Here is a 27508-nt window from a genome sequence, read left to right as displayed (position 1 = left end):
GGAACACAGAATTAGAACATGTAGATTGCTGCTGCAGACATTTGCTAACTTGCGTGCTAGAAGAACTAAGGAAAACTAGGAAAAAAGCCTACGAATTATTCAATGATGTCCACTATAACACAGGGAAAGGAAGAAAATCCTACTACCTTTCTGGAGATACTAAAGGAGGCATTGAGGAAGCATACCTCCCTGTCACCTGACTCTATTAAAGGCCAACTAATCTTAAAGGATAAGTTTATCAGTCAGTCAGCTGCAGACTAGAGAAAAACTTCAAAAGTCCACCTTATGCCTGAAGCAAAACTTAACCCTTTTGAACTTGACAACCTCAGTTTTTTATAATAGCCATCAGGAGGAGCAGGTGGAACAGGACAAACGAGATAAAAAAAAAAAAAAAAAAAAAAAAAAAAAAAAAAAGGCCACCACTTTAGTCATGGCCATCAGGCAAGCAGACTTTGGAGACTCTGGAAAAGGAAAAAGCTGAGCAAATTGAAAGCCTAATAGGGCTTGCTTCCAGTGCAGTCTACAAAGACACTTTAAAAAAGATTGTCCAAAGAGAAATAAGCTGCCCCCTCATCCAAGCCCCTTATGTCAAGGGAATCACTGGAAAGCCCACTGCCCCAGGGGATGAAGGTCCTCTGAGTCCGAAGCCACTAACCAGATGATCCAGCAGCAGGCCTGAGGGTGCCCGGGGCAAGCAGCAGCCCATGCCATCACCCTCACAGAGCCCCGGGTATGCTCGACCATTGAGGGTCAGGAGTTTAACTGTCTCCTGGACACTGGCATAGCCTTCTCAGTCTTACTCTCCTGTCCTGGACAAGTGTCCTCCAGATCTGTCACTATCCAAGGGTTCCTAGGACAGGTAGTTACTAGATACTTCTTCCAGCCACTAATTGTGACTGGGGAACTTTACTCTTTCCACCTGCTTTTCTAATTATGCCTAAAAACCCCACCCCCCTGTTAGGGAAAGACATTCTAACAAAAGCAGGGGCCACTATACATCTGAACATAGGAAAAGGAACACCCATTTGTTGTCCCCTGCTTGAAAAAGGAATTAATCCTAAAGTCTGGACAACAGAAAGACAATATGGATGAGTGAAGAATGCCTGTCCTGTTCAAGTTAAACTAAAGGGTTCTGCCTCCTTTCCCTACTAAAGGCAGTACCCCCTTAGACCCGAGGCCCAACAAGGACTCCAAAAAATTGTTAAGGACCTAAAAGCCCAAGGCCTAGTAAAACCATGCAATTGCCCCTGCAATATTCCAATTTTAGGAGTACAGAAACCCAACGGACAGTGGAGGTTAGTGCAAGATCTCAGAATTATCAATGAGGCCATTGTCCCTCTATATTCAGCTATACCTAACCCTTATACTCTGCTTTCTCAAATACCAGAGGAAGCAGAGTGGTTTACAGTCCTGGACCTTAAGGATGCATTTTTCTGCATCCCTGTACATCCTGACTCTCAATTCTTGCTTGCCTTTAAAGATCCTTCAAACCCAACATCTCAATTCACGAGGACTGTTTTACCCCAAGGGTTCAGAGATAGCCCACATCTATTTGGCCAGGTATTAGCCCAAGACTTGAGCCAGTTCTCATACCTGAACACTCTTGTTCTTTGGTACATGGATAATTTACTTCTAGCTGTCCATTCAAAACCTTTTGCCATCAAGCCACCCAAGCGCTTTTAAACTTCCTCACCACTTGTCGCTACAGTGTTTCCAAACCAATGGCTCAGCTCTGCTTAAAGCAGGTTAAACACTTAAGGCTAAAATTATCCAAAGGCACCAGAGCCCTCAGTAAGAAACGTATCCAGCCTCTACTGGCTTATCCTCATCCCAAAACCCTAAAGCAAATAAAAGGGTTCCTTGGCATAACAGGCTTCTGCCAAATATGGATTCCCAGGTATGGCAAAATAGTCAGGCCATTATATACACTAATTAAGAAAACTCAGAAAGCAATACCCATTTAGTAAAATGGACACCTAAAGCAAAAGCAGCTTTCCAGGCCCTAAAAAGGCCCTAACCCAAGCCCCAGTGTTAAGTTTGCCAATGGGGCAAGACTTTTCTTTATATATCACAAAGACAAATAGCTCTAGGAGTCCTTACACAGGTTCGAGGGACCAACTTGCAACCCATGGCCTACCTAAGTAAGAAAATTAATGTAGTGGCAAAGGGTTGGCCTCATTGTTTACAGGTAGTGGTGGCAGTAGCAGTCTTAGTATCTAAAGCAGTTAAAATAATACAGGGAAGAGATCTTACTGTGTGAACATCTCATGATGTAAATAGCATACTCATTGCTAAAGGAGACTTGTGGCTGTCAGACAACTGCTTGTTCAAATATCAGGCTCTACTAATTAAAGGGCCAGCACTGTGACTGCATACTTGTGCAACCCCTAACCCAGCCACATTTCTTCCAAACAATGAAGAAAAGATAAAACATAGATGTCAACAGGTAATTGCTCAAACCAATGCCACTTGAGGGACCTTCTAGAGGTTCCCTTGACTAATCCCTACCTCAACTTGTATACTAATGAAAGTTCCTTAGTAAAAAAAGGACTTCAAAAAGTGAGGTATGTAGTGGTCAGTAATAATGGAATACTTGAAAGTAATCCCCTCATTCCAGGAACTAGTGCTCAGCTGACAGAACTAATAGCCCTCACTTGGGCACTGGAATTTAAAAAAGAGAAAAGGATATATATATATATATATACACACATACAGATTCTAAGTATGCTTACCTAGTCCTCCATACCCACACAACAATATGAAAAAAAAAAAAGGGAATTCCTAACTTCTGAGGGAACACCTATCAAACAACAGGAAGCCATTAGGCAATTATTATTGGCTGTACAGAAACCTAAAGAGGTAGCAGTCTTACACTGCTGGGGTCATCAGAAAGGAAAGGAAAGAAAAATAGAAGGGAACTGCCAAGAGGATATTGAACCCAAAAGAGCCGCAAGGCAGAACCCTCCATTAAAAATGCTTATAAAAGGACCCCTGGTATGGGGTAATCCCCTCTGGGAAACCAAGCCCCAGTACTCAGCAGGAAAATAGAATGGGAAACCTTACAAGGACATAGTTTCCTCCTCTCAGAATGGCTAGCCACTAAAAAAGGAAAAATACTTTTGCCTGCAACTAACCAATGGAAATTACTTAAAACCCTTCATGAAACCTTTCATTTAGGCATTAATAGCACCCATCAGATAGTCAGATCATTATTTACTGGACCAGGCCTTTTCAAAACTATCAAGCAGATAGTCAGGGCCTGTGAAGTGTGTCAAAAAAATAATCCCCTGCACTGCAGGCCATACATTTCAATCCCTGTATCTTAACCTCCTTGTTAAATTTGTCTCTTCCAGAATCGAAGCTATAAAACTACAAATTATTCTTCAAATGGAGCCCCAGATGCAGTCCATGACTAAAATCTACCATGGACCCCTGGACCGGCCTGCTAGCCCATGCTCCAATGTTAATAACATCAAAGGCACCTGTCCTGAGGAAATCTCAACTGCACAACCCCTACTATGCCCCAATTCAGCAGGAAGCAGTTAGAGCAGTCGTCGGCCAACCTCCCCAACAGCACTTGGGTTTTCCTGTTGAGAGGGGGGACTGAGAGACAGGACTAGCTGGATTTCCTAGCTGATTAAGAATTCCTAAGCCTAACTGGGGAAGGTGACTGCACCCACCTTTAAACACGGGGCTTTCAGCTTAGCTCACACCCGACCCATCAGGTAGTAAAGAGGGCTCACTAAAATGCTAACTAGGCAAAAAACCAGAGGTAAAGAAATAGCCAATCATCTATCACCTGAGAGCAAAGGGGGAAGGACAATGATTGGGATATAAACCCAGGCATTTGAGCCAGCAATGGCTACCTTCTTTGGGTCCCCTCCCTTTATATGGGAGCTCTGTTTTCTCTCAATTAAATCTTGCAACTGCACATTCTTCTGGTCCATGTTTGTTACGGCTCAAGCTGAGCTTGCACCTGCCGTCCACCACTGCTGTTTGCTGCTGTCACAGGCCCGCTGCTGACTTCCACCCCTCTGGATCCAGCAGTATGTTCACTGTGCTCCTGATCAAGCAAGGTACCCATTGCCACTCCCTATTGGGCTAAAGGTTTGCCATTGTTCCTGCACGGCTAAGTACCCGGGTTCATCCTAATTGAGCTGAATACTAGTCACTGGGTTCCATGGTTCTCTTCTATGACCCACGGCTTCTAATAGAACTATAATACTCACTGCATGGCCCAAGAATCCATTCCTTGGAATCTGTGAGGCCGAGAACCCCAGGTCAGAGAACAAGAAGCTTGCTGCCATCTTGGAAGTGGCCCGCCACCATTTTGGGAGCTCTGGGAGCAAGGATCCCCTGGTAACACTTTCACTTAGGCATTGATAGCACCCATCAGATAGCCAGATCATTATTTACAGGACCAGGCCTTTTCAAAACTATCAAGCAGATAGTCAGGGCCTGTGAAGTGTGCCAAAGAAAGAATCCCCTGCACTTCAGGCCTACATTTCAATCCCTGTATCTTTAACCTCCTTGTTAAATTTGTCTCTTCCAGAATCAAAGCTGTAAAACTACAAATCGTTCTTCAAATGGAGCCCCAGATGCAGTCCATGACTAAGATCTATCATGGACCCCTGGACTGGCCTGCTAGCCCATGCTCCAATGTTGATGACATCAAAGGCACCCCTCCCAAGGAAATCTCAACTGCACAACACCTACTACACCCCAATTCAGCAGGAAGCAGTTAAGAGCAGTGGTAGGCCAACCTCCCCAACAGCACATGGGTTTTCCTGTTGAGAAGGGGGACTGAGAGAGAGGACTAGCTGGATTTCCTAGGCCGACTAAGAATTCCTAAGCCTAGCTGGGGAAGGTGACTGCACCCACCTTTTAACACAGGCCTGGTAACTCAGCTCACACCTGACCAATCAGGTAGTAAAGAGGGCTCACTAAAATATAAATTAGGCCAAAAGAAGGAGGAAAAGAAATAGTCAAATCATATATCATCTGATAGCATGGCAGGGGGACAATGATAGAGATATAAACCCAGGCATTCGAGCTGGGAGTGGCAACTCCCTTTGGGTCCCCTCACATTGTATGGGAACCTCCTGGGAAATCCTGTTTTTACTGTATTAAATCTTGCAACTGCACACTCTTCTGGTCCGTGTTTGTTACAGCTTGAGCTGAGCTTTCACTCACTGTCCACCACTGCTGTTTGTCACCATCTCAGACCTGCCACTGACTCCAATCTGGGTCCACCACTGCTGTTTGCTGCTGTTACAGACCCACCATTGACTCCCACCCCTCTGGATCCGGCAGGGTGTCCGCTGTGCTCCTGATCTAGCGAGGCACCCATTTCTGCTCCCCATCGGGCTAAAGGTTGGCTATTGTTCCTGCACAGCTAAGTGCCAGGGTTCATCCTAATCGAGCTGAACACTAGTCGCTGAATTCCATGGTTCTCTTCCGTGACCCACAGCCTCAGATAGAGCCATAACACTCACTGCACCGCTCAAGATTCCATTCCTTGGAATCCGTGAAGCCAAGAACCCCAGGTCAGAGAACAAAAGGCTGGTCGCCATCTTGGGAGGGGCCCACCCCAGCTTGGGAGTGGTCTGCCACCATCTTGGGAGCTCTAAGAACAAAGACTCACCGTTAAGAGTATCAGTATTGCTATCGATTAATTTCAGCATTGCAAAATTTTAAAAATTCTTTCCATATAATTAATGTTTATTTTTGGAATATTACTAGCTAGATATTTGATTTAGAAGAAAAAGCTAGTTTGTAACATATTTTGTTTTATAATAATTTTCTGAAGTAAATATTCATTGTTTTTAAATACCATTGAATTTAAATTGGTTTTTTTTTTTTCCCTTGAACTAGGGAATACGACTTCCTATCTTTCATATTTCAGGAGAATCCTAACACATAGCTAATAATGAAAGCTCATCAAAGTCGTGGTCTATGATTTAAGAGAGCATTTGATGCTCAATAACTACTGTGGAAGCAAAGTCCTGGGATTGGTTGCAGCAATTGCTAGGATCTTGATGACAAGTTTTTGGCCTGGAAGTATGAAGAACAAAAAAAAAAAAAAAAGAAAAAGAAAACAAAACATCTCTGTGGAAGTTAACTTCTGTGAGAAATGTATGGTTTGTTGGTTTTGAAAAAATTCAGCTGTGCGCAGTGGTTCATGCCTGTAATTCCAGCCCCTTGGGAGGCCAGGTGAGTGTATCACTTGAGCCCAGGAGCTGGACACTGAGCCTGGGAAAAAAAATTTAAAAATTAGCCAGACACGGTGGTGCATGTCTGTGGTCCCTGCTTCTCAGGAGGCTGCGGTGGGAGGATCATTTGATTCCAGGAAGTTGAAGCTACAGTGAGCTCTGATGGCACCGCTGCATTCCAGCCTAGGTGACAAAGAGACACCCTGTCTCAAATAAATAAATAAATAGAAGAAAAATTTTACATTTAACATAGTTTCCTCCATATCTGTATGTAAAGACAACACTCCACTAAAAGGCCAGGTGAGTTTAGGGGTTTTATTAGAATATTCTCCTGACTAGAAATCGGAGGTTAAAATTTCAACATATTATGACTGTTCATTTGAGAAACTTAAGTGTTGCTTATTTTTTTAACCAATAATTGAAGGAAAAAGAAGAAAAGGATATACAATGTTTCTGCAGATTGGTGAACCTGAAATTGTTGCTGATTGTATTATAAGTAGTAATAGAAAGCATAAAGATTTCAGCTGTGTTTGTTTCATCTGTGGCTTGATTACTTGGATCTCTGTTATTACCAAGAAAAATACAAGCATCTAATATGAATTTGTTGGGTAAGAACTGCCTAATTGTAAAACTCTCCCAATGTTAATAATTGTGGTACTAATGTGATTTATTTGTTGTGTTGTTATTGTTGCTGGCAATATTGAATTGAGTTTCAGCAATTTGGAATAGTGCTTAAGTGGGATTTATGATTATGTCCATAAATCTGTGACCAGGGTCCTCTGAGGAACTAGGTCTACATTTTATTAGCAGACAAATAATTCCCAGAACTGAAAAACACCATGAAGCAAATGAATGTAACTGGCTTTTAAAGAACACTCCAGCAAACAGCAGCAGAATAAATATTCTTTTAAATGCACATGGAGAGTCATGAAGACAGACCATTGTCCTGGGTCAAAAACAAACCTTAACAAATGTTCTCTAACCACAGTAGAATTAAACTACAAATCAATAATAAAAAGAAAACTGAGAAATGTTCAAATACTTGGAAATGAAAAAACACACTTGTAAATAAATTATGGGCCAAAGAAGTCTTTAAGACTGATGGTTAGGTGAGGAGCTTTTAGACATGGTACCTAAAACACAACTCATAAAAGAAAAAATAAATATATTGTGCTTCCTCAAAGTTAAAATCTTTCGTTCTGCAATAGATGCTAACAAGAGAATAAAAAGAGAGCTACAGACTGTGAGAAAATATTTTCATATCATTTATTTAACAAACAACCTGTACACTGAAATGTATAAAGAACTCTTAAAACTGAAAACGTGACTCACGCCTGTTATCTTAGCAACTTGGGAAGTCAAAGTGGGAGGATAAGTTAAAGCCAGGAGTTCAAGACCAGCCTGGGTAACAAAGCGAGACCTGTCTCTTAAAATTAGCAGATTTGCTTGAGCCCAAGAAGGTCAAGGTTGCAGTGAGCTATGATTGTACCACTTTACTCTAGCCTGGGTAATGAAACAAGACTCTGTCTCTTAAAAATAAAAAAAAGGCTCCATAATCCCCCAAAAACACAACTCAACAATTAAAAAATCCAATTAAAAAAAAGTAGCCAAAATATTTGAGCTGACATTTCTCTAGACTATGGATGGTACATAAGCTTCTGAAATGCTTAATGCTTAATTTCATTAGTCATTAGGAAAATGCATATAAATACCAAAATAAGATACTTATACAAACATATGTGACTAAAAAACAAAACAACAAAAAACCTGGTAATACCAACTGAGGGTGAATATGGGGAACAATAGACATTCCCACACATTAATGAGGCCATGCAAAATGCAAAACGGTACAGCCACTCTGAAAAAGTTTGCCAGTTTCTTATAAAGTTAAAAATATACCTATAATATGATCCAGCAATCAACTTATGGCATTCTAAAAGTGGACTTGACAAACTGCGGTTTGAGTTCCAAATCAAGCCCATGACCTGTTTTTGTATGGCCTGAAAGCTAAGAATGTTTTTACATTTATAAATGGAAGAAGAAAAACTAGGAAAAGACGAAAGAAAAAAAAAAAAGGAGAAAGAATATATGAGGCCTGGCAAGGTACAGTAGCTCACACCTGTAATCCTAGCACTTTGGAAGGCCAAGGAATAAGGACTGCTGGAGCCTTGTTCAAGATTAGCCTAGGCAACACAGTGAGACCTCATCTCTACAAAAAGTTAAAAAAATTAGCTTGGTGTGGTGGTGCACCCTTGTAGCCCTGGCTACTCAGGAGGCTAAGATGGAAGAATTGCTTGACCAGGGAGATCAAGGCTGCAGTGAGCTGTGATTATGCCACTGCACTCCAGCCTGGGTGACAGGGCAAGACCTTTTCTAAAAAAATAAAAATAGAAAAAGAATACATGAGACCTGTCAAGAGTGAAATATTTACTATCTGATCTTAAAAAAATTTTAGATAAAAAATTTACATTCACACAAAATCCTGTACATGAATGTTAATAGTGGCTATTCATAATCATCAAAATTGGACACAGCTCAAATGTCCTTCAGTGGACAAATGAATAAACTATTGTAGTCCATTCTTTGAGTAGAAAACTATTCAGCAATAAAAAGAAACACTTCATTGACATAACTTTGCTTAATCTCAAAGGCATTTCCTTAAGTAAAGGAAACCAGTCTCCAAAGACTGAATACAGTATATAATTTCTTCGTATGATATTCTGGAAAAGACAATAGGGATATAAAATAGATTAGTGGTTGTCAGGGATTAGAGGTATAGTGGAGAGATTAGTTACAAAGTGCTACCATAAAGGAGTCTTTTAGGGGTTATGAAATTGTTCTATATACTGAGAGAAGGTGTGTTTATGTAATTCTATACATGTGATAAAACTCAGACTGTATAACAAAGTATTCCAATTTATGAAATGTGAATTTAAATATTAATAATATCAATAATAAACTCTCCTGATGAACAAGTTATTTCATATTTCTGTCATTAGGAAAGACACCATTCTACCAATCATTCTTAATGGGGGATAAGAGCAGATCTTAGGATGAAATTTAAAAAATAAAATGCTGGGAACATCATGGTCCAGCAGCACTTGTTAAATAGAAGCATGAACAGAAAAAGGTGTGTAGTGACTGGGTGTCACTATGTTGCCCAGGCTCGTGTTGAATTCCTGGACTCAAGCGATCCTCCTGCCTCAGCCTTCCAAAGAGTGCTGGGTTACAGGCATGAGCCATGCTCTTGGACAAAAAGAACAAGTTTTGGTTGTCTGCCTTAAATAATTGAACTATGGCATTAGTTTAAAAAAGAAAATATTTATCTTCCATCTCTCTATAGAGAAACATACGATTTTGATTTTAAACCTATTTTCTACTAAACATATTTTCTTAAATATATGTTTAAGTTGTGGCATTCACCTATGTTAGACCAGATCCACAGGTTTGGGTCATTGAATAAAAAAGAAGTTGGAGTGAATTTTAGGTAAAACTTCAGAAGTTGATACTCAAATACTGGCTACATAAAAACTGGTGAACCCTAAAGAAGGAGTTCCTGAAAGGGGATACGAAGCAGTTTTCCCAAGTGCTGGCAATGTTATGTTTCCTGATGTAGGATCTTATGACACAGAGGTGCTCATGTTGTAAAATTTGTAGAGCTGTATTATTTCTGCATTTTACTAAATAAAAAGGTATATTCTCTTTATTATTCAGAAGGTAGTGAGTGAAGATTTTTTTTGTGTTGCTATGTACCTCATATTATTAAATTTCCTGGTGATGTGCTGAGGAAATATTCATGTCCTTTTTCCAATAGGGATGCCCCGTACAAGGCTATGCTACCAACAAGCTTCTTGGACTTTGAATATAATTCCTATAATTTCAGGAGGAAGATGGAGAAAAATGTAGGATCACTATAGTCCACTTGCACACACTCCTTAGATATTCTCGTCTAATTTTGAACCCATTAGTTCTCTCTGAGGTCTAGATTGAGGAGTGGTATGGCATCTGAGGGAGAGACACTTCGTATTTCGAGGATTCCAAAAGAGATTTTCCATGCCCTTGTGGATAAAATTCCTCGAGGAAAGAGTTCACACGACAAGACAGAAAAGACCAAACATTGTCCCAGGCAAAGGTGAAAGTGTACTCTCCTTGTAAGAATCTTTCTATTCCCAGTCCTTTGTCCTGTGGCTGAGGTATGCCTGGTATCATATTGCCCAGAAATATGGAACAATTGGTTGGGACCTTGAGATTTCTTTGCAAAATCTCAATTTGGCTAATGTTGACCTTAGACATTAGGGCCAATATATCCTTAGAAAGTAAGGAAAGATTGTCTTCAGCAATTTGCATTATCTTAGAATTTTGGGTTCCAGGAGCTGAAAAAAGTAGGAATAGACAACAGATCCAGCATGGACTCTGCTTGGCTGAAAATCATATTTACTTCTGTTGTCTGTCTGTCTGTCTCTTTTCTTCCCATACTGTCTTCTCAATGCACAATCATATTCAAGCCCCCACCTTCCTTGAAAAAAGCATTCATTCATTTCCTTTTGTTCCTTGTTACGTTTCCTTTTACAGCAAGGCTTCTTGGAAAAGAAGCCTAAAAATCTCATTTCCAATACTTTACTCCTTCAATGACATCTAGAAATACATAGCTTCCCTGCCTGTCATTCCAGTGAAGCTGTTAAAGTTAAGACAATTTAATAAAGCTCTCCTGACTGCTAAAATGAAAGGCTTATACAGTCTCTGTGACAGCTGATGATGTCAAGCCCTCTGATTTCTTTGAATATGTCTCTTCCCTTGGTTTTAGAACACGACACTTTCCTTGTTCTTCTGTATCTCTGGCTCTTTCTAGAGTTCTCTTTGTCAATGCTTAGAATTTTGTTTCTACTACCTTCTTCTCACTTAGGTATGATGCCTAGATAATATCATCCATATCCACAGTTTCAACTATTACCTAAATGCTGACAACTGTCAAATTTCTACCTTCTAACTAAACTCAACTGCTAGTTGTATCCTAAATGCATTTCATTTTTCCTTTACAGAAATAGAATTGCTAGCTTTGCATGTGGCCACCAAGAACAAAAATTGTGTTTTAGACTCAGTCTTCTTTGTAGATAGGCAGGGCCATGACCAAACACTGGCCCAGGGGGCTTAGGTGAACAGGTCATGAGGCAACCTCTGAAACCTTTCTCAAGGGAGAGTTCACACGCATTATTTGTCTTTTTTTCTTTGTCCCTGCCTGCTTCTCACTGCTTGTAACAGCTGCCACCTTCTTGGACTCAGAGGTCAAGGCCACGGGTGACAGGGCAATAAGAGATAAACAAACAAATAAAAGACTAGTTTCTCTTTAAATGAATAGTTTCCAAAACAAGTTAATTGTATCAGTGAATATCACCACTATTCACCTAAAACAGAAAGTATGGCTCATGCTGTCCTTCTCCTACTACTAAATCAGGTTTATTTAATGAGTATTTCATGTATTCCTTGACTATTTTCCTTTACATCCACTTCTATTACATTTACTTATTCAGACTTACTGTTAGGCACCCACACACACTCATTTACTATTCACCCTATGATGCCAATCATCCTAGTGCCCTATATTCCCTATTCCAAACCTTATTATTTACTATTTACCAATACCCAGATTTGTACATGACATACTTTGATCATGTAAAACTATTCTTAGGGATCAAAGCAACTATGCTTTCTCTTGTGTGTTTGCAAAATGCTGTTCCCTCTTCGTGATTGGACCTCACTCCACTCTAAGGTCTGCCTAGGTGACTCCCACACATTCACAGAGAAAGAAGACAGTTCCTACACTTGGGGAGCAGACAGTCCAACGCAAATGAAATGACAAGATTACAAATATGTACACTAAATGCAGAATTGAAGTAACACGAAAAGCTCCCAATATTGGCCAGGCGTGATGGCTGACGCCTGTAATCCCAACACTTTGGAGTCTGAGATGGGCAGATTACTTGAGTTCAGGAGTCCGAGACCAGCCTGGGCAACATGGTGAAACCCTGTCTCTACCAAAAATACAAAAACTTAGCCAGATGTAGTGGCGTGAATCTGTAGTCCCACCTAATTGGGGGGGGGGGCTGAGGAGGAAGGATTCTTTGAGTTCAGAGGGGTGGACGTTGCTCTGAATCAAAATTGTACCACTATACTCCAGCCCGGATGACAGAGTGAGACCCCAACTAAAAAAACAAACAAACAAACAAAAAGTTGCAATGTCTACAAAATTTAACTAAGGAATATTCTTAATATTTTTTTATGAAAGTTAGAGATTTATCAGATTATCAAAATTACAGTTATAAATACATGTCCTTTCATAGCTGGATAAAATCTTTTATTTAACATATCTTTATCTGTTGTTGAATAAAGGATTATAGTTTATAGAGAAAAGTATGCTTTCCTATATTTCATGCACTGACACCTCGTATCTGTCACAGCCTTCTAAGCCTAAAAACAGTTGAGTTTAATAGGCTATTATGTTATATGGAAGCCCTGGAGACAAACGTAAGCATGACTATTTTGCCATGCCAATTTTATCTGAGTCCAAATAATTACATGTGCAAACTAATAGAAGATCTTGTTTGGATAACTTTAAATTTTATAACTACTTACTAAAGTCTACTAAAGTTGGGTGTCAATTTACTGATCTCTCTCCTGGATGTGTGGTAAGATTGAAGGAGAGGATTATTTGACTATGAAAAGAATAGTGAAAGGAACACCATTTTTTTTCCTCCAAATATAGTTTAATAGTAAAAAAAAATTTTGAATTACTAATCTTCTATATAGATAAAAATAATGGCAAGTTCAGTAGATTACTGTTTGCCTAGGCTAGAGATAAAAAAGTGGAATGAAGAAATGTTCTAAAATTGGATTATAATGGTAGTGTAATCATATGCAATTACTAAAAATTATTAAATTGTATACTTAAAATGGGTAAATTTTATGGTCCATAAATTACACTTCAATTGAGTAATTTTAAAAAAGCAAAAGCAAGACTGGGTCAAGATACATGGGCTAGCAGTCACAATATTTGGAACCCATTTCTGGTTCTGCTTTTAGCCAACTATATTGACTGGACATTTTCACTTAAAATCCCTAAGATACATGAAAGAAGGAGTTTATATCCTTAAGAGAAAAAAGAATAAAAAGTTACCACTTATATTTATTTAGTTTAAAATTAAATTTATACATTAAGAGCAACTTAAGACAAAAGGAAAGCGATGGCCAAGGAGTTTATGAAAACAATCTCCAATGGTTGTCTAAGAACTACAAATTCAAAGAAGAATGGAATAATTTTTTTTATTATCTAATGAGCAAAGATTCTTAAAACTGCTAATCCTGCCTGGCGTGGTGGCTTATACCTGTAATCCCAGAACGTTGGGAGGCTGAGGCAGGAGGACTACTTCAGTCCAGGAGTTTGAGACCAGCCTGGCCAACATGGCAAAACCCCACCTTCACAAAAAATACAAAATTTAGCTGGGCATGGTGGCACACACCTGTAGTCCCAGCTACTCTGGGGGCTAAGGTGGGAGGATTACTACAGCTTGGGAGGTCAAGGCTGCGGTGAGCTGAGATCACGCCACTGCACTCCAGCCTGGGTGACAGAGCCAGACCCTGTCCCCAAAAAACAGAAATAAAAACAATCCTACTAATCCCCAAAGTCATTGAGGCAATTGTCTTTACCGTTGGAGGAAATGTAAATTTGCACAACTTGTTTCTGGGATGGCAGTTTGACACTCTGAAAAAGACTGTTTTTGTCTTGTGTCTGTGCAAAAGCCATATATACTTATGGGGCTATCCAGTATGCTTTCAGAAATTTAGGTATTAGGATGTTTCAAACAGAAATATTTATGGTTTAAAAAATTTTAGAAAGATATCTTTCCACATGTATGCCTTGCATTTCTCTTCCTTTTCTTTTTATTGATTTCTTATCTCTTCCTTTCTTTCTTCCCTTCTTTCTTTTCTTTCCTTCTCTCTCTCTTCCTCCTTTCTTTTGCTTGTTTATTTTTCAGCTGTGCTCTTTAGGACAATGTTGAGCATAAGTACAAAAGCTGATTAAAAATATTTTTGACCCCTTTCTCTGATAACATCTCAGGCATTGTCTAAGAATAGAAAAAGAAAATACTTATTTTAATAAAATTTATATTAGAAACCCAGAGAAAACATAATATATAATAGAAAAATATCAAAAAAGTGCAGGCTATGCCTGTAGACTTTCTTCAAGATTAAAAAAAAATCTCATATTGGGAGTTGTGATCCTTTCATTTGCTCAAAACTTGTGTATTTCTGTTCTTTGTTTTTCATTGTTCAGAACTGCTAAAGAAAGTTTTTTCTTGGTGTTATGCGAGTCTCCAAAAACAATCTGACATGCTTTATCATTTTTAGATACTCTTGGAAGGTTTTAATAAGATAAGAAACACTGGTTTCCTGATGAATTTACATCTTGTCAAAACAAAAAAGAAGGAAATTTCAACACCATTGGGGGTCAGAACATAATATTCTAAAATACGGCGCCTTGGAATGCTGAGTACTTTGAACTGAAGGAGATTGAGAGGGCCTCAGAAACAAGGTCCTTCTGATCTTCTCTAATCCCCTGCCCTGTGACCTGCAGCCAGGTGAGTCAAAGAAACTGAAATCCTCTCCTACATCAAACCTTGAAACCTAGAACGCTCACTCACTGACCTTTTCTCTTCTCCCTGATAGACTTTCATATGACAGGTGCCCTGCCCTATATGTGGAGGGAAGAAATGCTACATACAGGGAGCAAGAAGAATCCAAAAATACAGGCCTTGTTGAGTACCCCCACCACTTTCCGTTGATTACGGTTAGATTATATTTTATTCCAATTCTATTTAGTCACATGTATTCATTTCTTTCATTCGACCTAGCATAAAATCATAAGTTTTCCCTGGGTTTTTCTCTTGCTAAGCTGTTTTTGCTATAGAAACATCAGCCATGCCCCTTGTGATGGTTATGAAAAATGGATTATCTTTTTGCCCCTACATCATGTGCTCCTGAGTTGGTACCTCTGTCCAGCATAAACTTGGACCACGACCAGGCCCAGCTTCACCTGTGCTCCATGAGGCTCACTTCCTCACTGCACTGTCATCTTTATTCAGATGGCACCTCACCAGCACTTCCTTGGGTAAGACCACACCCTCATCTTCACAGTCCTCATTATCATTTAGAGCGCTACCTGATGGTAAAGCATGATTAAGTTGTTTCTTTGTTTATTATCTATTGTCATACTAGATACACGTTCAAGTATGTATGTGACAGTTTTGCTCTTCGGTTCTCTGAACCATTCTGAGAGAAGTGTCTTGAGTAGGGTAGATGACTAATAAATATTTGCTGAATACATGAATCCTTAGACATTAAGGTGCAACTGGAGTGAGAATAGCAAGAAGGAGAATTAATTGACCCAACTCTAGGATAAAATCTCATCCTAGCTGATCTAGAATAGAAGACTGGGCCTCACTTTCACAATCTCTGATTCAGTAATTCTGAGTTAGGACCCAAGAACTTGTATTTTTAAGAAGATCTCTAGTGAACATCATGCTTTTGGTCAAGGGACCACATTTTGACAATCACTGATGTAGAAGAACACTTGGGGTTAATAACGTTTTACATCATTCAAAATTATTAGAATAATTATTGTTATTTAGAGACAGAGTCTTGCTCTGTCACCCAGACTGGAGTTCAATGGTGTGATCATGGCTCACTGCAGCCTTGAACTACTGGGCTCAGGTGATCCTCCCACTTCAGCCTCCAGAGTAACTGGCAGTAAAGGCACCTGCCATCACGCCTAATTAATTTTTGTAGTATTTGTAGAGATGGGGTTTTGTCATGTTGCCCAGGCTGGTATCAAACTTCTAGACACAAGTGATCCTCCAGCCTTAGCCTCCCTGGGTGCTGGGATTACAGATGTGAGCCACTGTGTCCAGCAAAACTATATTTTTTAAACAAGCAAATTATTTAAATTCTTTATTAAACCAATTTCTATCTCTTCTCTTTAAGAATCAGTAATGACTTATCCAAGGTTGTAATTCTTCAGAGATACTTTCTATTGGATAACTAGTCAAAATCAATGTTATACCTATAATTAGGATACTAAGTCAACTTTTAAGTATACTAGAAGTGATTATATGTAGAATTCTGCTTTTTTTTTTTTTTTTTTTTTTTTTTTTGAGACGGAGTCTCGCTGTGTCTCCCAGGCTGGAGTGCAGTGGCGTGATCTCGGCTCACTGCAAGCTCCGCCTCCCGGGTTCACGCCATTCTCCGGCCTCAGCCTCCCAAGTAGCTGAGACTACAGGCGCCCGCCACCACGCCCGGCTAGTTTTTTGTATTTTTTTTTTTTAGTAGAGACGGGGTTTCACCATGTTAGCCAGGATAGTCTCGATCTCCTGACCTCGTGATCCACCTGCCTCGGCCTCCCAAAGTGCTGGGATTACAGGCTTGAGCCACCGCGCCCGGCCGAATTCTGCTTTTTTTTAAAGGGGGAAACATTTTTACTTTGATAAATATTTAAAATACTGTGCTAAAATGCACCTACAATTTATTCTCTTAACAATTTTAAGTGTACAATTCAGTTAAGTATGTTCACATTGTTGTGCAACCAATCTCCAGAATTTTTCTACCTTGCAAAATTGAAATTTTATACCCATTAAACAGTAACTCACCATTTCTCCCTCTCTGAGCTCTTGACAGCTACCATTCTACTTTCGGTTTTTATGAATTTGACCAATCTAGATACTTGGTAAAATTGGAATTATACAGTATTTTTCTTTTTGCATCTGGATTGTTTCACTTGGCATGATGTTCTCATAGTTCATTCATGTGAACCACGTAGCATGGTTCTTTTTAAAACTTAATAAGGTTCCATCATATGTATACACATTTTGCTTGTCTTTTCATGCATTGATGGACATATGGGTTAATTCCACCTTTTGGCTATTACGAATAATGCTATTATAAACACGAGTGTACTAATGTCTTTTGGGGATCTTGCTTTTAATTCTTTTGGCAATATATCCTGAAGTGAGATCGCTGGATCATATGGTAATTCTATTCTTTGGTTTTTGAGGAAACTGCCATACTCTTTCCTACAGGGCTGCACCATTTTACATTCCCACTAACAGTGCACAAGGGCTCTAATCACTCTGTATCCTAGCCAATATTTATACCCTGCACTTTTTAATAGTAGTCATAGAAAAGGGTGTGAGGTGATATCTCACTGTGGTTTTGATGTGCATTTTCCCGGTGATTAGTAAGGTACGATGCTATTTTGTTGTTGTTGTTGAGACGTAGTCTCGCTCTGTCACCCAGGCTGGAGTGCAGTGTCGTGCAGTGTCGCGATCTCAGCTCACTGCAAGCTCCGCCTCGCGGGTTCACACCATTCTCCTGCCTCAGCCTCCTGAGTAGCTGGGACTGCAGACGCCCGCCACCACGCCCAGCTACTTTTTTGCATTTTTAGTAGAGACGGGGTTTCTTATGTTAGCCAGGATGATCTTGATTTCCTGACCTCGTGATCCGCCTGCCTCGACCTCCCAAAGTGCTGGGATTACAGGTGTGAGCCACCGCGCCAGACTGTACAATGCTATTTTTAAACTGGGTTCTGACTCAGTACAGGAGTCCTGTAGGCCAGAGAGCACATCAGGGCAGGGCCACCATCAACGAGACCTGACTTGTCTCACGTGGGTCCTCGCTATTTCTAAAGGTTTCCACATTGTGTGATGCACATAACACCAAGCCCCCTCTCTCCCATTTCCCTGAGGATTCCTTTCCTAAGTTTTATTTCCTCACAATTCACTCATTAGCAGTATTTATCCCTTATGATTCAAATCAAAATGTTCTTTTAATTTTAGATTCTAGAATGACCTAGAAGATTTTTCTTCTGTGGTCTCAGATCACTTCACTTATAGCCTCGTTTTATTTGGTCTCTTCTAGCTGTCATTTCCATCCATGTCTCCCTCAGTTGATACTACACAATTTTAAGTAGGATACAGGTATTTCTCTTCTTTCATTCTTCCAGAGTTCTATAGGTTGCTGGGTACATAGTTGAAGACAAATAGGTGTTTTAACATTTGTTACCTGGTATATATTAGTGTTATACAAACCAGACATCCTAAAATTTTACTAGCTGATCTTCATGGATCCTGAGTACTGTATCCAAAATTGTACCTTATTTAATCTGAATAAAAATGGAATCAGACTATTATAAAGGATGTGAAACCCAGCTTGGTAGACTAATTCCATTCAACCTGGGAACCTTTATTATTAATGTAAAATGGAGTAAAGTTAAATATGATGAATCATTATTTATTGTTATACCTTTGCTACCTATGTTTTATTTTTGTAAACGACTTCCTCAAACCCAGAACAGAGTCAGATTACTACATTATTTTAAAATGCAGTATGCATTTGTTGGGCATTCATTGTTTCTTTTCTTGCTCTTACACTCGCCATCTTTACAGCATGCAAAGACGGCTATTCAAATAATATCCCTCCTGATATATCCAGGTCACAAAATAATATTTTCTCTAAGACAAACATCACATTATTATAAACTAAGTGCCAGAATATAAGAGCTATTCTAATATTGCATTCTAAAATAATTTCTTTGAATCCCAAGTGCTTAGAGAACAAGTAAATGTATCTGCCTATAATTTTCAATCAGTCACTCGATTGTTCAGAGAAGTAGTTGACAGTATAAGTACCCTGTATGTATTTTATTCAGAGGAGGGGAGAAAACAGAAAATTTGAGGCTAAGGTAGGCTGACAGGTTGATTGAGAACACCAGGGACCTTCTGCTTTTCAAACATAATTGCGACGGCTCTATTATGTAATAGCACAATGATTTTCAAAGATTATAATAAACACATGCAGTAACAAAAATAAATAAATAAATAACATTTAAAAACCTTCCCAGCATTCTTACCTGGAGGCAGATCCTGTATTTTGGGAATATAAAAGCACTCCCTGAAGTGCCTCAGTTTATCTACCTCATCTAGGTGGAGAGCGACCCTCTCATCCGTTGGGTGGCATTTGAGTTCAGTCGCAATGCGCTGCACTGTGTCAGCTGGCAGCTCAAGAGGTGAAGGCTCCATTACAAGTTGTTCTCTAAAACTGAAAGAGAACAACAAAACATAATCTAGCCACCATAATTTTCCTGCAGAAAATGAGCCTTTTAGGTAATACACCTTTTGTTTTCACGAAGACTCCCCTTTTCCCAACCTCAGGAATAATATACTTAACCAACCAGCGTTAAACCCCGTGAATGAGTTTTTCTCATATATAAAAAGAAGGAAATAGGTCCAGTGTGGTGGCTCACGCCTGTAATTCCAGCACTTTGGGAGGCCGAGGTGGGCGGATCACTTGAGGTCAGGAGTTTGAGACCAGTCTGGTCAACATGGTGAAACCTCATCTCTACTAAAAAAATACAAAAATTAGCTGGGCCTGGTGGCAGGCACCTGTAATCCCAGCTACTCGGGAGGCTGAGGCAGGAGAATTGATTGAACCCAGGAGGCGGAGGTTGCAGTGAACTGGGATTGTACTACCACACGCCAGCCTGGGTAACAGAGCAAGACTCTGTCTCAAAAAACAAACCAAAAACAAAAAAAAAAAGAAAAAGAAAAGAGAAACAAAAAAATAGTAACTTAGAGATAATGAAATGATTAAATTAGATAATAGTGCTCAGGACAGAGTAAGTTCCCAGTAAATGTTAGCTCATTCCATTCTTCTTATCTAGAAACATGTACCACACTTGTGGCTTCCAAATATATATAACGTCATCACCTTTTCCTCTAGGTATCTTATGAGGAGATAATGGTAAGGACGATCTTTGTCAAAGTGTAAAAAAGCAGCATCCCACTTAGCTTGTCCTTCTCCAGATCCCAGTTCCACTGTTCCACTCCCAGTTGTTCTTGGATCATGGTTTTAAAACTATGGACATATTGAACCTGAACAAAATCCTGTTTTGTGAGTGAAAATCATATTCATGGAAAATGTAACTTTACTTAAAATGTTAGTATTTTGTTCATATGAATACCAAAGAGATTCATCCACCTGTTGCTGTTAATAATTATAAATTTTTTCTTTTTCAACACCATATGTATTATCTTAGAACAAACGGGACTGTTTGATGTTTCTTGAAACCACACTGTATTCTGTTTAATCATCATGCGACATTTCCCACTTTCTGGAAAAGGTTAAATGACAATGGAGATTTAATCACATATGTTTTAAACTTCACCCAAGCTTGTTTGTTTATATTTCTCCTAAGTTTGGTTTTTTAAAATTGAACAAAATGATATTGCAGGAAATAAAATTTCTTTGGGCCAGATTTACATATAGTTTTGCTGATTTCATTTAATTTATGCATTTATTTACTCTTTCAACCAATATTTATTTGGTACCTATTATGTGGCTCCCAGCACTGGCAGGACAGCATTGTATGAGAGAGTGCATAAGTGCCAACCCTTATACAGTTTAATTTTAGCAGAAGAATAGAAAAACAATGTAGTTTCAGATTTAAGAGCTATGAGGAAATAGCAGAGTAATGGGACAGAGTGACTGGAGTGTGGAAGAGCTACCTTAAAGGGTCTCGGTTATCTTTCTGAGAAAGTGATAGATGAGCATTTCTACATCATGTCAAGACCTGGACCTGGAGGAAGCTGGCAACAAGTGCAAAGGTCCTGGGGTGGAAATGGGCTTGGCTTGTTCAACTAAATGCATTAGGGAGGGAAAAAGAGGGAAGGAGGAATGACAAACTGTGATATGCAAAAAGCAAAGGCAGAAGGTAGTCACAAAGAAATTTGGGAGCCAGAAAGAAATTTGAAATTTTATAAGTTTAATGGGAAACCATTGGAGAGTTTTGAGTAGAAAAGTAATGTGATATAATTTTACATTAAATAATAATCACTTTGCTCCATAATGAGTTATTAAAACAATGAGATACCATCTCACACCAGTTAGAATCGCAATCATTAAAAAGTCAGGAAACAACAGGTGCTGGAGAGGATGTGGAGAAACAGGAATGCTTTTACACTGTTGGTGGGAGTGTAAACTAATTCAACCATTGTGGAAGACAGTGTGGTGATTCTTCAAGGATCTAGAACCAGAAATACCATTTGACCCAGCCATCCTGTTACTGGGTATATATCCAAAGGATTATAAATCATGCTACTATAAAGACACATGCACATGTATATTTATTGCGGTACTATTCACAATAGCAAAGACTTAGAACCAACTCAAATGTCCATCAGTGATAGACTGGATTAAGAAAATGTGGCACATATACACCATGGAATACTATGCAGCCATAAAAAAGGATGAGTTCATGCCCTTTGTAGTGACATGGATGAAGCTGGAAACCATCATTCTGAGAAAACTATTGCAAGGACAGAAAACCAAACACCGCATGTTCTCACTCATAGGTGGGAATTGAACGATGAGAACACTTGGACACAGGGTGGAGAACATCACACACCGGGGCCTGTCGTGGAGTGAGGGGATGGGGGAGGGATAGCATTAGGAGAAATACCTAATGTAATGGCGAGTTAATGGGTGCAGCAAACCAGCACGGCACATGTATACATATGTAACAAACCTGCACATTGTGCACATGTACCCTAGAACTTAAAGTATAATTTAAAAAAATTTTTAAAAAAGAGTTGAAAAGGTAGACCAATTAAGGCTAACACAGTAGTTCAGGAGATAAACGGTGGTGAATTAAATTTGGTGATGAGGGCAAAGGTAGAGGGAAGAGTGTGGATTTATGATACATTTTGGAGAAAAAGTAGATAGGACTGGCGGATAGATGATTTCTAGTGAGGACAGGTAAGGAACTTTCTTTTAGCTTTGGGGTATGGGCAAATATGTGAAATATGATGAAATAAAAATACCTGGGGAAGAAACATTTTGAGGAGGGAAATTGGAATTCAGTTTAGTGGACTGGTTGTGGTGGTTCATGCCTGTTATCCCAGCACTGGGAGGCCGAGGCAGGGGATTGCTTGGAGCCATGAGACCAGCCCGGGCAACGTAGCAAGACCTCATTGCTACACACACACACACACACACACACACACACACACACACAAAGCCAGATGTGCTGGCACTGGCACGCACCTGTGGTCCTAGCTACTGAGGAGGATGAGGTAGGACACAAGGAGTTTGAGGTTGCAGTGAGCTAATCGCACCACTGCACTCCATCCTGGGCAAGAGATCATGGCTGTTTTTTTAAAAAATTTCTATTTAGGATATATTAAGTTTCCAATAAGTATTGAACATGCAGGTAGAAATGTCAAGCTGGTCATTGGATATTTGAGTCTATAACTTAGGGGAATATTGGATCACAAGATATGTTTAATATTTTTCAATTCAGACTGTACTTAATGCCTAGAATCCCTGGGGGCCAAAACTAACACAGAACTGAAGCTCTAGAATTCAATTCAATCTCCATTCTTCTGCCTCCCTTCCTCTTTTACCTTAACTAACATACACAGTGTTTGGTAATAAAGAGGTGCATATCTGAGTGTTACATAATGCCAGTAAAACAGACATTATTCTTGCACTCTCTATTTTCATTCTTATACTTTTTGGGCTTCTTCTTTTCTCAATTATCATGGTCTCCACTGATAAGCCATTCTTTATATTCCTAGACAAAGATACCAAGCTTCATCATTGCATGTTTTTTACTTTGATATCAGTCGTGACTCCTAACTGCTTCAATCCATGGTTCTGTACAAAAGTGTAGGATTTCAACATCGACGGATGGTGCTTTCAACATCTGACCATAAGTATGATTTGTCCTCCACATGAAATTTTCTATTTCTGTGATTTTTGTCATGCCATTTCCTTTGCCTAAAACGTTTTGCTCCCCTTCAACTTGTTTGGATTCCAGCCAACCTTCAAAGACCTAGCTCTAATGCTTTCTTCAAGAGGCCTCTTACGATGTCTCAGGCAAAAGTAGCCTGTCTTCCTCTGAACACCAATAACAATTAGGAGCACACTTATGTACTTTACTTATGAAAATAATACATTCGAAGCATATGAGAAATACATCAAATCTATTGAGGAGGGAAAATGGAACCCCTAAATAAACTAGTATGAAATACCGCAAGCCCCCCCCCAAAAAAAAAGAGAATAATACATTCTACCAGGCACTATATTTATTTGGACATATGTATGGTTAGAAAAGATAGAAAACATTTGCTATGCCTAAAACTCGATTCTAAATGGTTATGATTTCTGATGAAGGAACCCGCATTTTGAAGAGACATCACCGTGTCTCTACCAACTTGGCATTATTAATTGCCTGGTCATAGTTTATTAGACCTCTGTTGGACACTTACCCACTCAAGACAACATAGTTTCATCAAAAATCTGTGAATTATTCGCTGTAAAAGATCTAACCAAACAGTGATGATGTTTAGCTGAGCATAGAATCAAATTCTTTCAGGAATCTGAGTTGCGGGATATGCTTATTCATTCAGTTAGGTACAGGAGCTGGAATTTAAAATAATCACGTATAGAAGCTATGAAATGCTAGGGTCTAGGAGGAATACTGTCATAGAATGACTCACTTTTCAAAGAAAACAGAACCACTGATTGTTAAAGCATGAAAAGCACGAAGTGATTGCAGCAGCAAGTAAGAGTCACTTAGTTACACAATGGCCAGGGATTGAGCAGCTATGTCTCCTGAAAAGGTGACAGGACAAGCCCATCTTGAGGGTCACTGAATCCTTCATGAAACATGCTATGTGCAAGGCTCTAGGGGATCCATCTTTTGGCTATTCCTAAAATTCCATGAGATGTTTTTCTGCCTTACTATCAAATTAGTCTTATTACAAACATGTTACTTATGGTAGCTGGACTGAGTTGCTGTTCTACCCTATTGAACTGAACTCCACCTGGGGGCCTGAATCATGTTTAATTTATCTTTATAGACACCTCATTTAGACAGAGTACCCCTGCTGCCAAAGTGGCAGTTCGAGAGAGTAAACAAAATTGGTTGATGAATTATTTGACATAATGACATATTACTAGGAGGACACCCTCTCTCATTCTGACCATATGAGAAAGACTTAGACAAACATTTCTAATGAAATTCAGAATCAAGAGAGTTTGCCTTCTATTTGAGACTTTCTTTGGGAAGTCAGCCCTTTGAGTTCATTGGAGGTGACTTTAAACTCTAAGTGGGGTTACTTAAAGAGATTAGTTTGTTACCAACATATTCTGAATAAATTTCAGCTTTCCTTATTTTAAAAATGATACTCATTAGCATCATTCTATCTGTATCTTATTTAATCCTTGTAATAATCCTGAGGCATTAGAATCCTTTTCCTCCATATCAAGATGAAACCCTGGCACAGACAGAGTAGAAACAACAATGGACTAAAAGGATAGCAGAGTGCACAGTAGGGTACTTAACCATGCCTGAGATGCTGCGTCCATTGTGCTGGTCTTCGGCAAAGCCCATGAATGGAACGCACAGAGCACAATTCCTCATCGGAGCCTTGAACCTCTCACTTTATTTTTCCTTGCATGTTGCTTCCTGAAGTGTGTGTGTGTATGTGTGTGTAGTGTGTGTGTATTTCTTCAGCTCATTCCCTTTTTCTTTGGCTTCTTTTTTCAGTCCTACACTCAAACTGCAAAGGACCACAAGTTATGTATGAATTGATTTACCCCCCCCCCCCGCTTTTTTTTTTGAGACGGAGTCTCGCTCTGCCGCCCAGGCTGGAGTGCAGTGGCCGGATCTCAGCTCACTGCAAGCTCCGCCTCCCGGGTTCACGCCATTCTCCTGCCTCAGCCTCCCGAGTAGCTGGGACTACAGGCGCCCGCCACCTCGCCCCGCTAGTTTTTTGTATTTTTTAGTAGAGACGGGGTTTCACTGTGTTAGCCAGGATGGTCTCGATCTCCTGACCTCATGATCCGCCCGTCTAGACCTCCCAAAGTGCTGAGATTACAGGCTTGAGCCACGGCGCCTGGCCGATTTACCCTTTTTAATCCATCCTTCCCAGTCCAGTTTCAGCTAGGCAAAAGTTAAAAGAGGCTGGTTACGCTCCTGGGTACACATCTGGAGTACCTTGAGATACTTCATGGGCATAGCCTTCCAAATGACAGCACCCTGCCCTACTGCACCACTGTGCACAACTTCGCATAGACTCAAATACAGTCTTTAGTTCCCAGGATAGCACAGTGCACTCACTCTAAGGATGCAATTTATTCACTCATACTAATTGCTGCTTAATTCTGCACTCACACCAGCAGCTAAGACAATTAGTGTTCACAAGCCATAATGTTATGCCATGTTTGGTTTGCAAATAAAGTGACATGCTCATATTTTGAAATGAAGACATTAAATCCAAACTCTTAAAAACTTCGACTTTTACATATTTTACAAATTTTCAAATTTTACATATTTAATGTTAATTTTATCAAGAGAGGTGACATACATACCATATGGTCTCAGGCAAGTCACCTAACTGCTCTGTATGTCAATGTTATTGAAAGTTAAATTTTACTTTATTCAGAGGATTATGGTTAAACTCAAGTGACATTAGGTCCTTTATAAAAAGATAAAAGATAGTTCGTAATTTTTTTTAAATTATCAATACCTTCTGATGGACAGCACCAATGTGCCTTCAATTGAGGTTTGGAAATTGTGCTTTCACAGTTTTATTTAGACAGCTACAACTTTAAAGTAAAAAGCTTGTATAATAATTAAAAACTGATTGATTTTAAGAAAATAACAGAATTCAGAATCTCCTAGTCACCCACTGATTTAGGGCTAAATAGTTAAATAAATGGCCGTGAGTGTCCAATAGTTAATCTTTACACAGTTTCACATTCACGCCTGAAATAAGCAAATTGTACATAGGAGTTCAAAGTTTAGAACCTCACTTAAAAATATGTCGAGAAAGTGTGTAGTTTTTCATTAATAAAGAAAACAGGAAAAACAATATGCATATTCAGCAAGATTCTTTAGGCATATCATTGAGAAATGGGTAACATTACTGTGTTACAAGTGTATATTTCATATCTAGGATATGAATTACTTTCTGAACACATTAATGAAATCAATACATTTGTTTCAGTGTTACTATTAAATAACACCCCATTGGCCTCAAAATAAAAGCAGAAAGGAAAAAAGAAAATCTAGTATATTTTTTAAAAGTGTATCAACTTTCTCTTCTTAGGTTTCATAAAATGAAAGGGGAAGAAACTCTGTTCAAGAATAGGCATTTTCACTTCTCTAAATAAATATTTAGTATGACTACTAGCGGCATAAGACAATTAAAGTTACCAGAAAACAGTAGACTTAAAATCTGTTTAAGAATATCTTTCCCTCATCTGGAGTTTGACCTAATCTTGCCGTTTAAACTCAAATAAGAACAGGACTAACTTTGGTTTGTCAAATGTAACCACATTCAGTGCACTATGGACATCAGTTATTTTCCATTACATTGGTAAAGATCTCTTCATTTAACCCATTTCTAAAGGCAGGGCCTTTAGGAAGTTCATACCAGTTTTATTTACAAAAATAATATGAAAAAAAAAGAAGAGAGCAGCAGAAAAAAAAAAAACAACAACAACTCTAAAACACTGTGACAAGGATTCTAGCTGACAGAAGTTTCATTTGGAAAAAACATGGAGTAAACATTAGGGTAGAGAGTTTTTATCAGTGCCTCAAGCTTACCAGCTAGGATTCCAATGGGGTGCTTGGCTCCCAGAATCTGTCCAGGAAGCTCTCAAGAATTCCTTGCAAATGTACAGGCCAGATCTTAGAGTAAGAAATTCAAAGAACTGCTCAGACTCCACCCAGTGGAGAATTTATAAACATACTTGTACTTTACTTCCTCTCCTCTAACCAATCTGTAATCTCCAGCCACTGTCAGAAATTTAAGCAACGTGTGCTCCTGCCCCCCATCTCAAATGCCAGAGCCTCCAGTGAGGGCTTCTTTCCAGAAGCAACTTTGCTCTTTAAACTCAGGTAAACAAGCACTTGTCCTTTAACGATATAAATCTCTGACCCCTGAACTGATGAGTTTGTCCTAGAGCTAAATTCCAAATTTTGCCTTAATTCTTCAGTTTGAGCTCTGGATTTTTGAGACAGTACCCTCCGTTAAATACACTGAGAATTTTCAGTCTGATGGCCGAATCTCTGACATTTAATGGGTAAACTTTTTAGTCAAAAATTTAAAATAGGCTCTCAATTCCAGAATACATTCTATTGCCTAACATGTGAATTAAAAAAAAAAAAAAAAAAAACTCCT

At 39.2% G+C, this 27508-nt stretch overlaps 1 protein-coding gene across 1 annotated transcript in view; it reads right to left on the bottom strand.

Annotated features, from left to right (window-relative positions):
- The window catches only part of KYNU (kynureninase), a 166529-nt gene extending 139307 nt beyond the window's left edge, over positions 1–27222 (bottom strand). Inside the window, exons 1-2 of the mRNA XM_015110049.3 lie at positions 26932–27222; positions 19168–19355 (exon numbers count right to left, since the gene is read on the bottom strand). Of these exons, the coding sequence (XP_014965535.1) occupies positions 19168–19336 (169 nt within the window). The 5' untranslated portion in view covers positions 19337–19355; positions 26932–27222. The remainder of the gene's footprint in view (positions 1–19167; positions 19356–26931) is intronic.
- Positions 27223–27508: the final 286 nt, after the last annotated feature.

This window comes from Macaca mulatta, chromosome 12 (assembly GCF_049350105.2).
Source record: "Macaca mulatta isolate MMU2019108-1 chromosome 12, T2T-MMU8v2.0, whole genome shotgun sequence".
Lineage (NCBI taxonomy): Eukaryota > Metazoa > Chordata > Mammalia > Primates > Cercopithecidae > Macaca > Macaca mulatta.
This window is presented reverse-complemented; position numbering and strand designations above follow the sequence as displayed.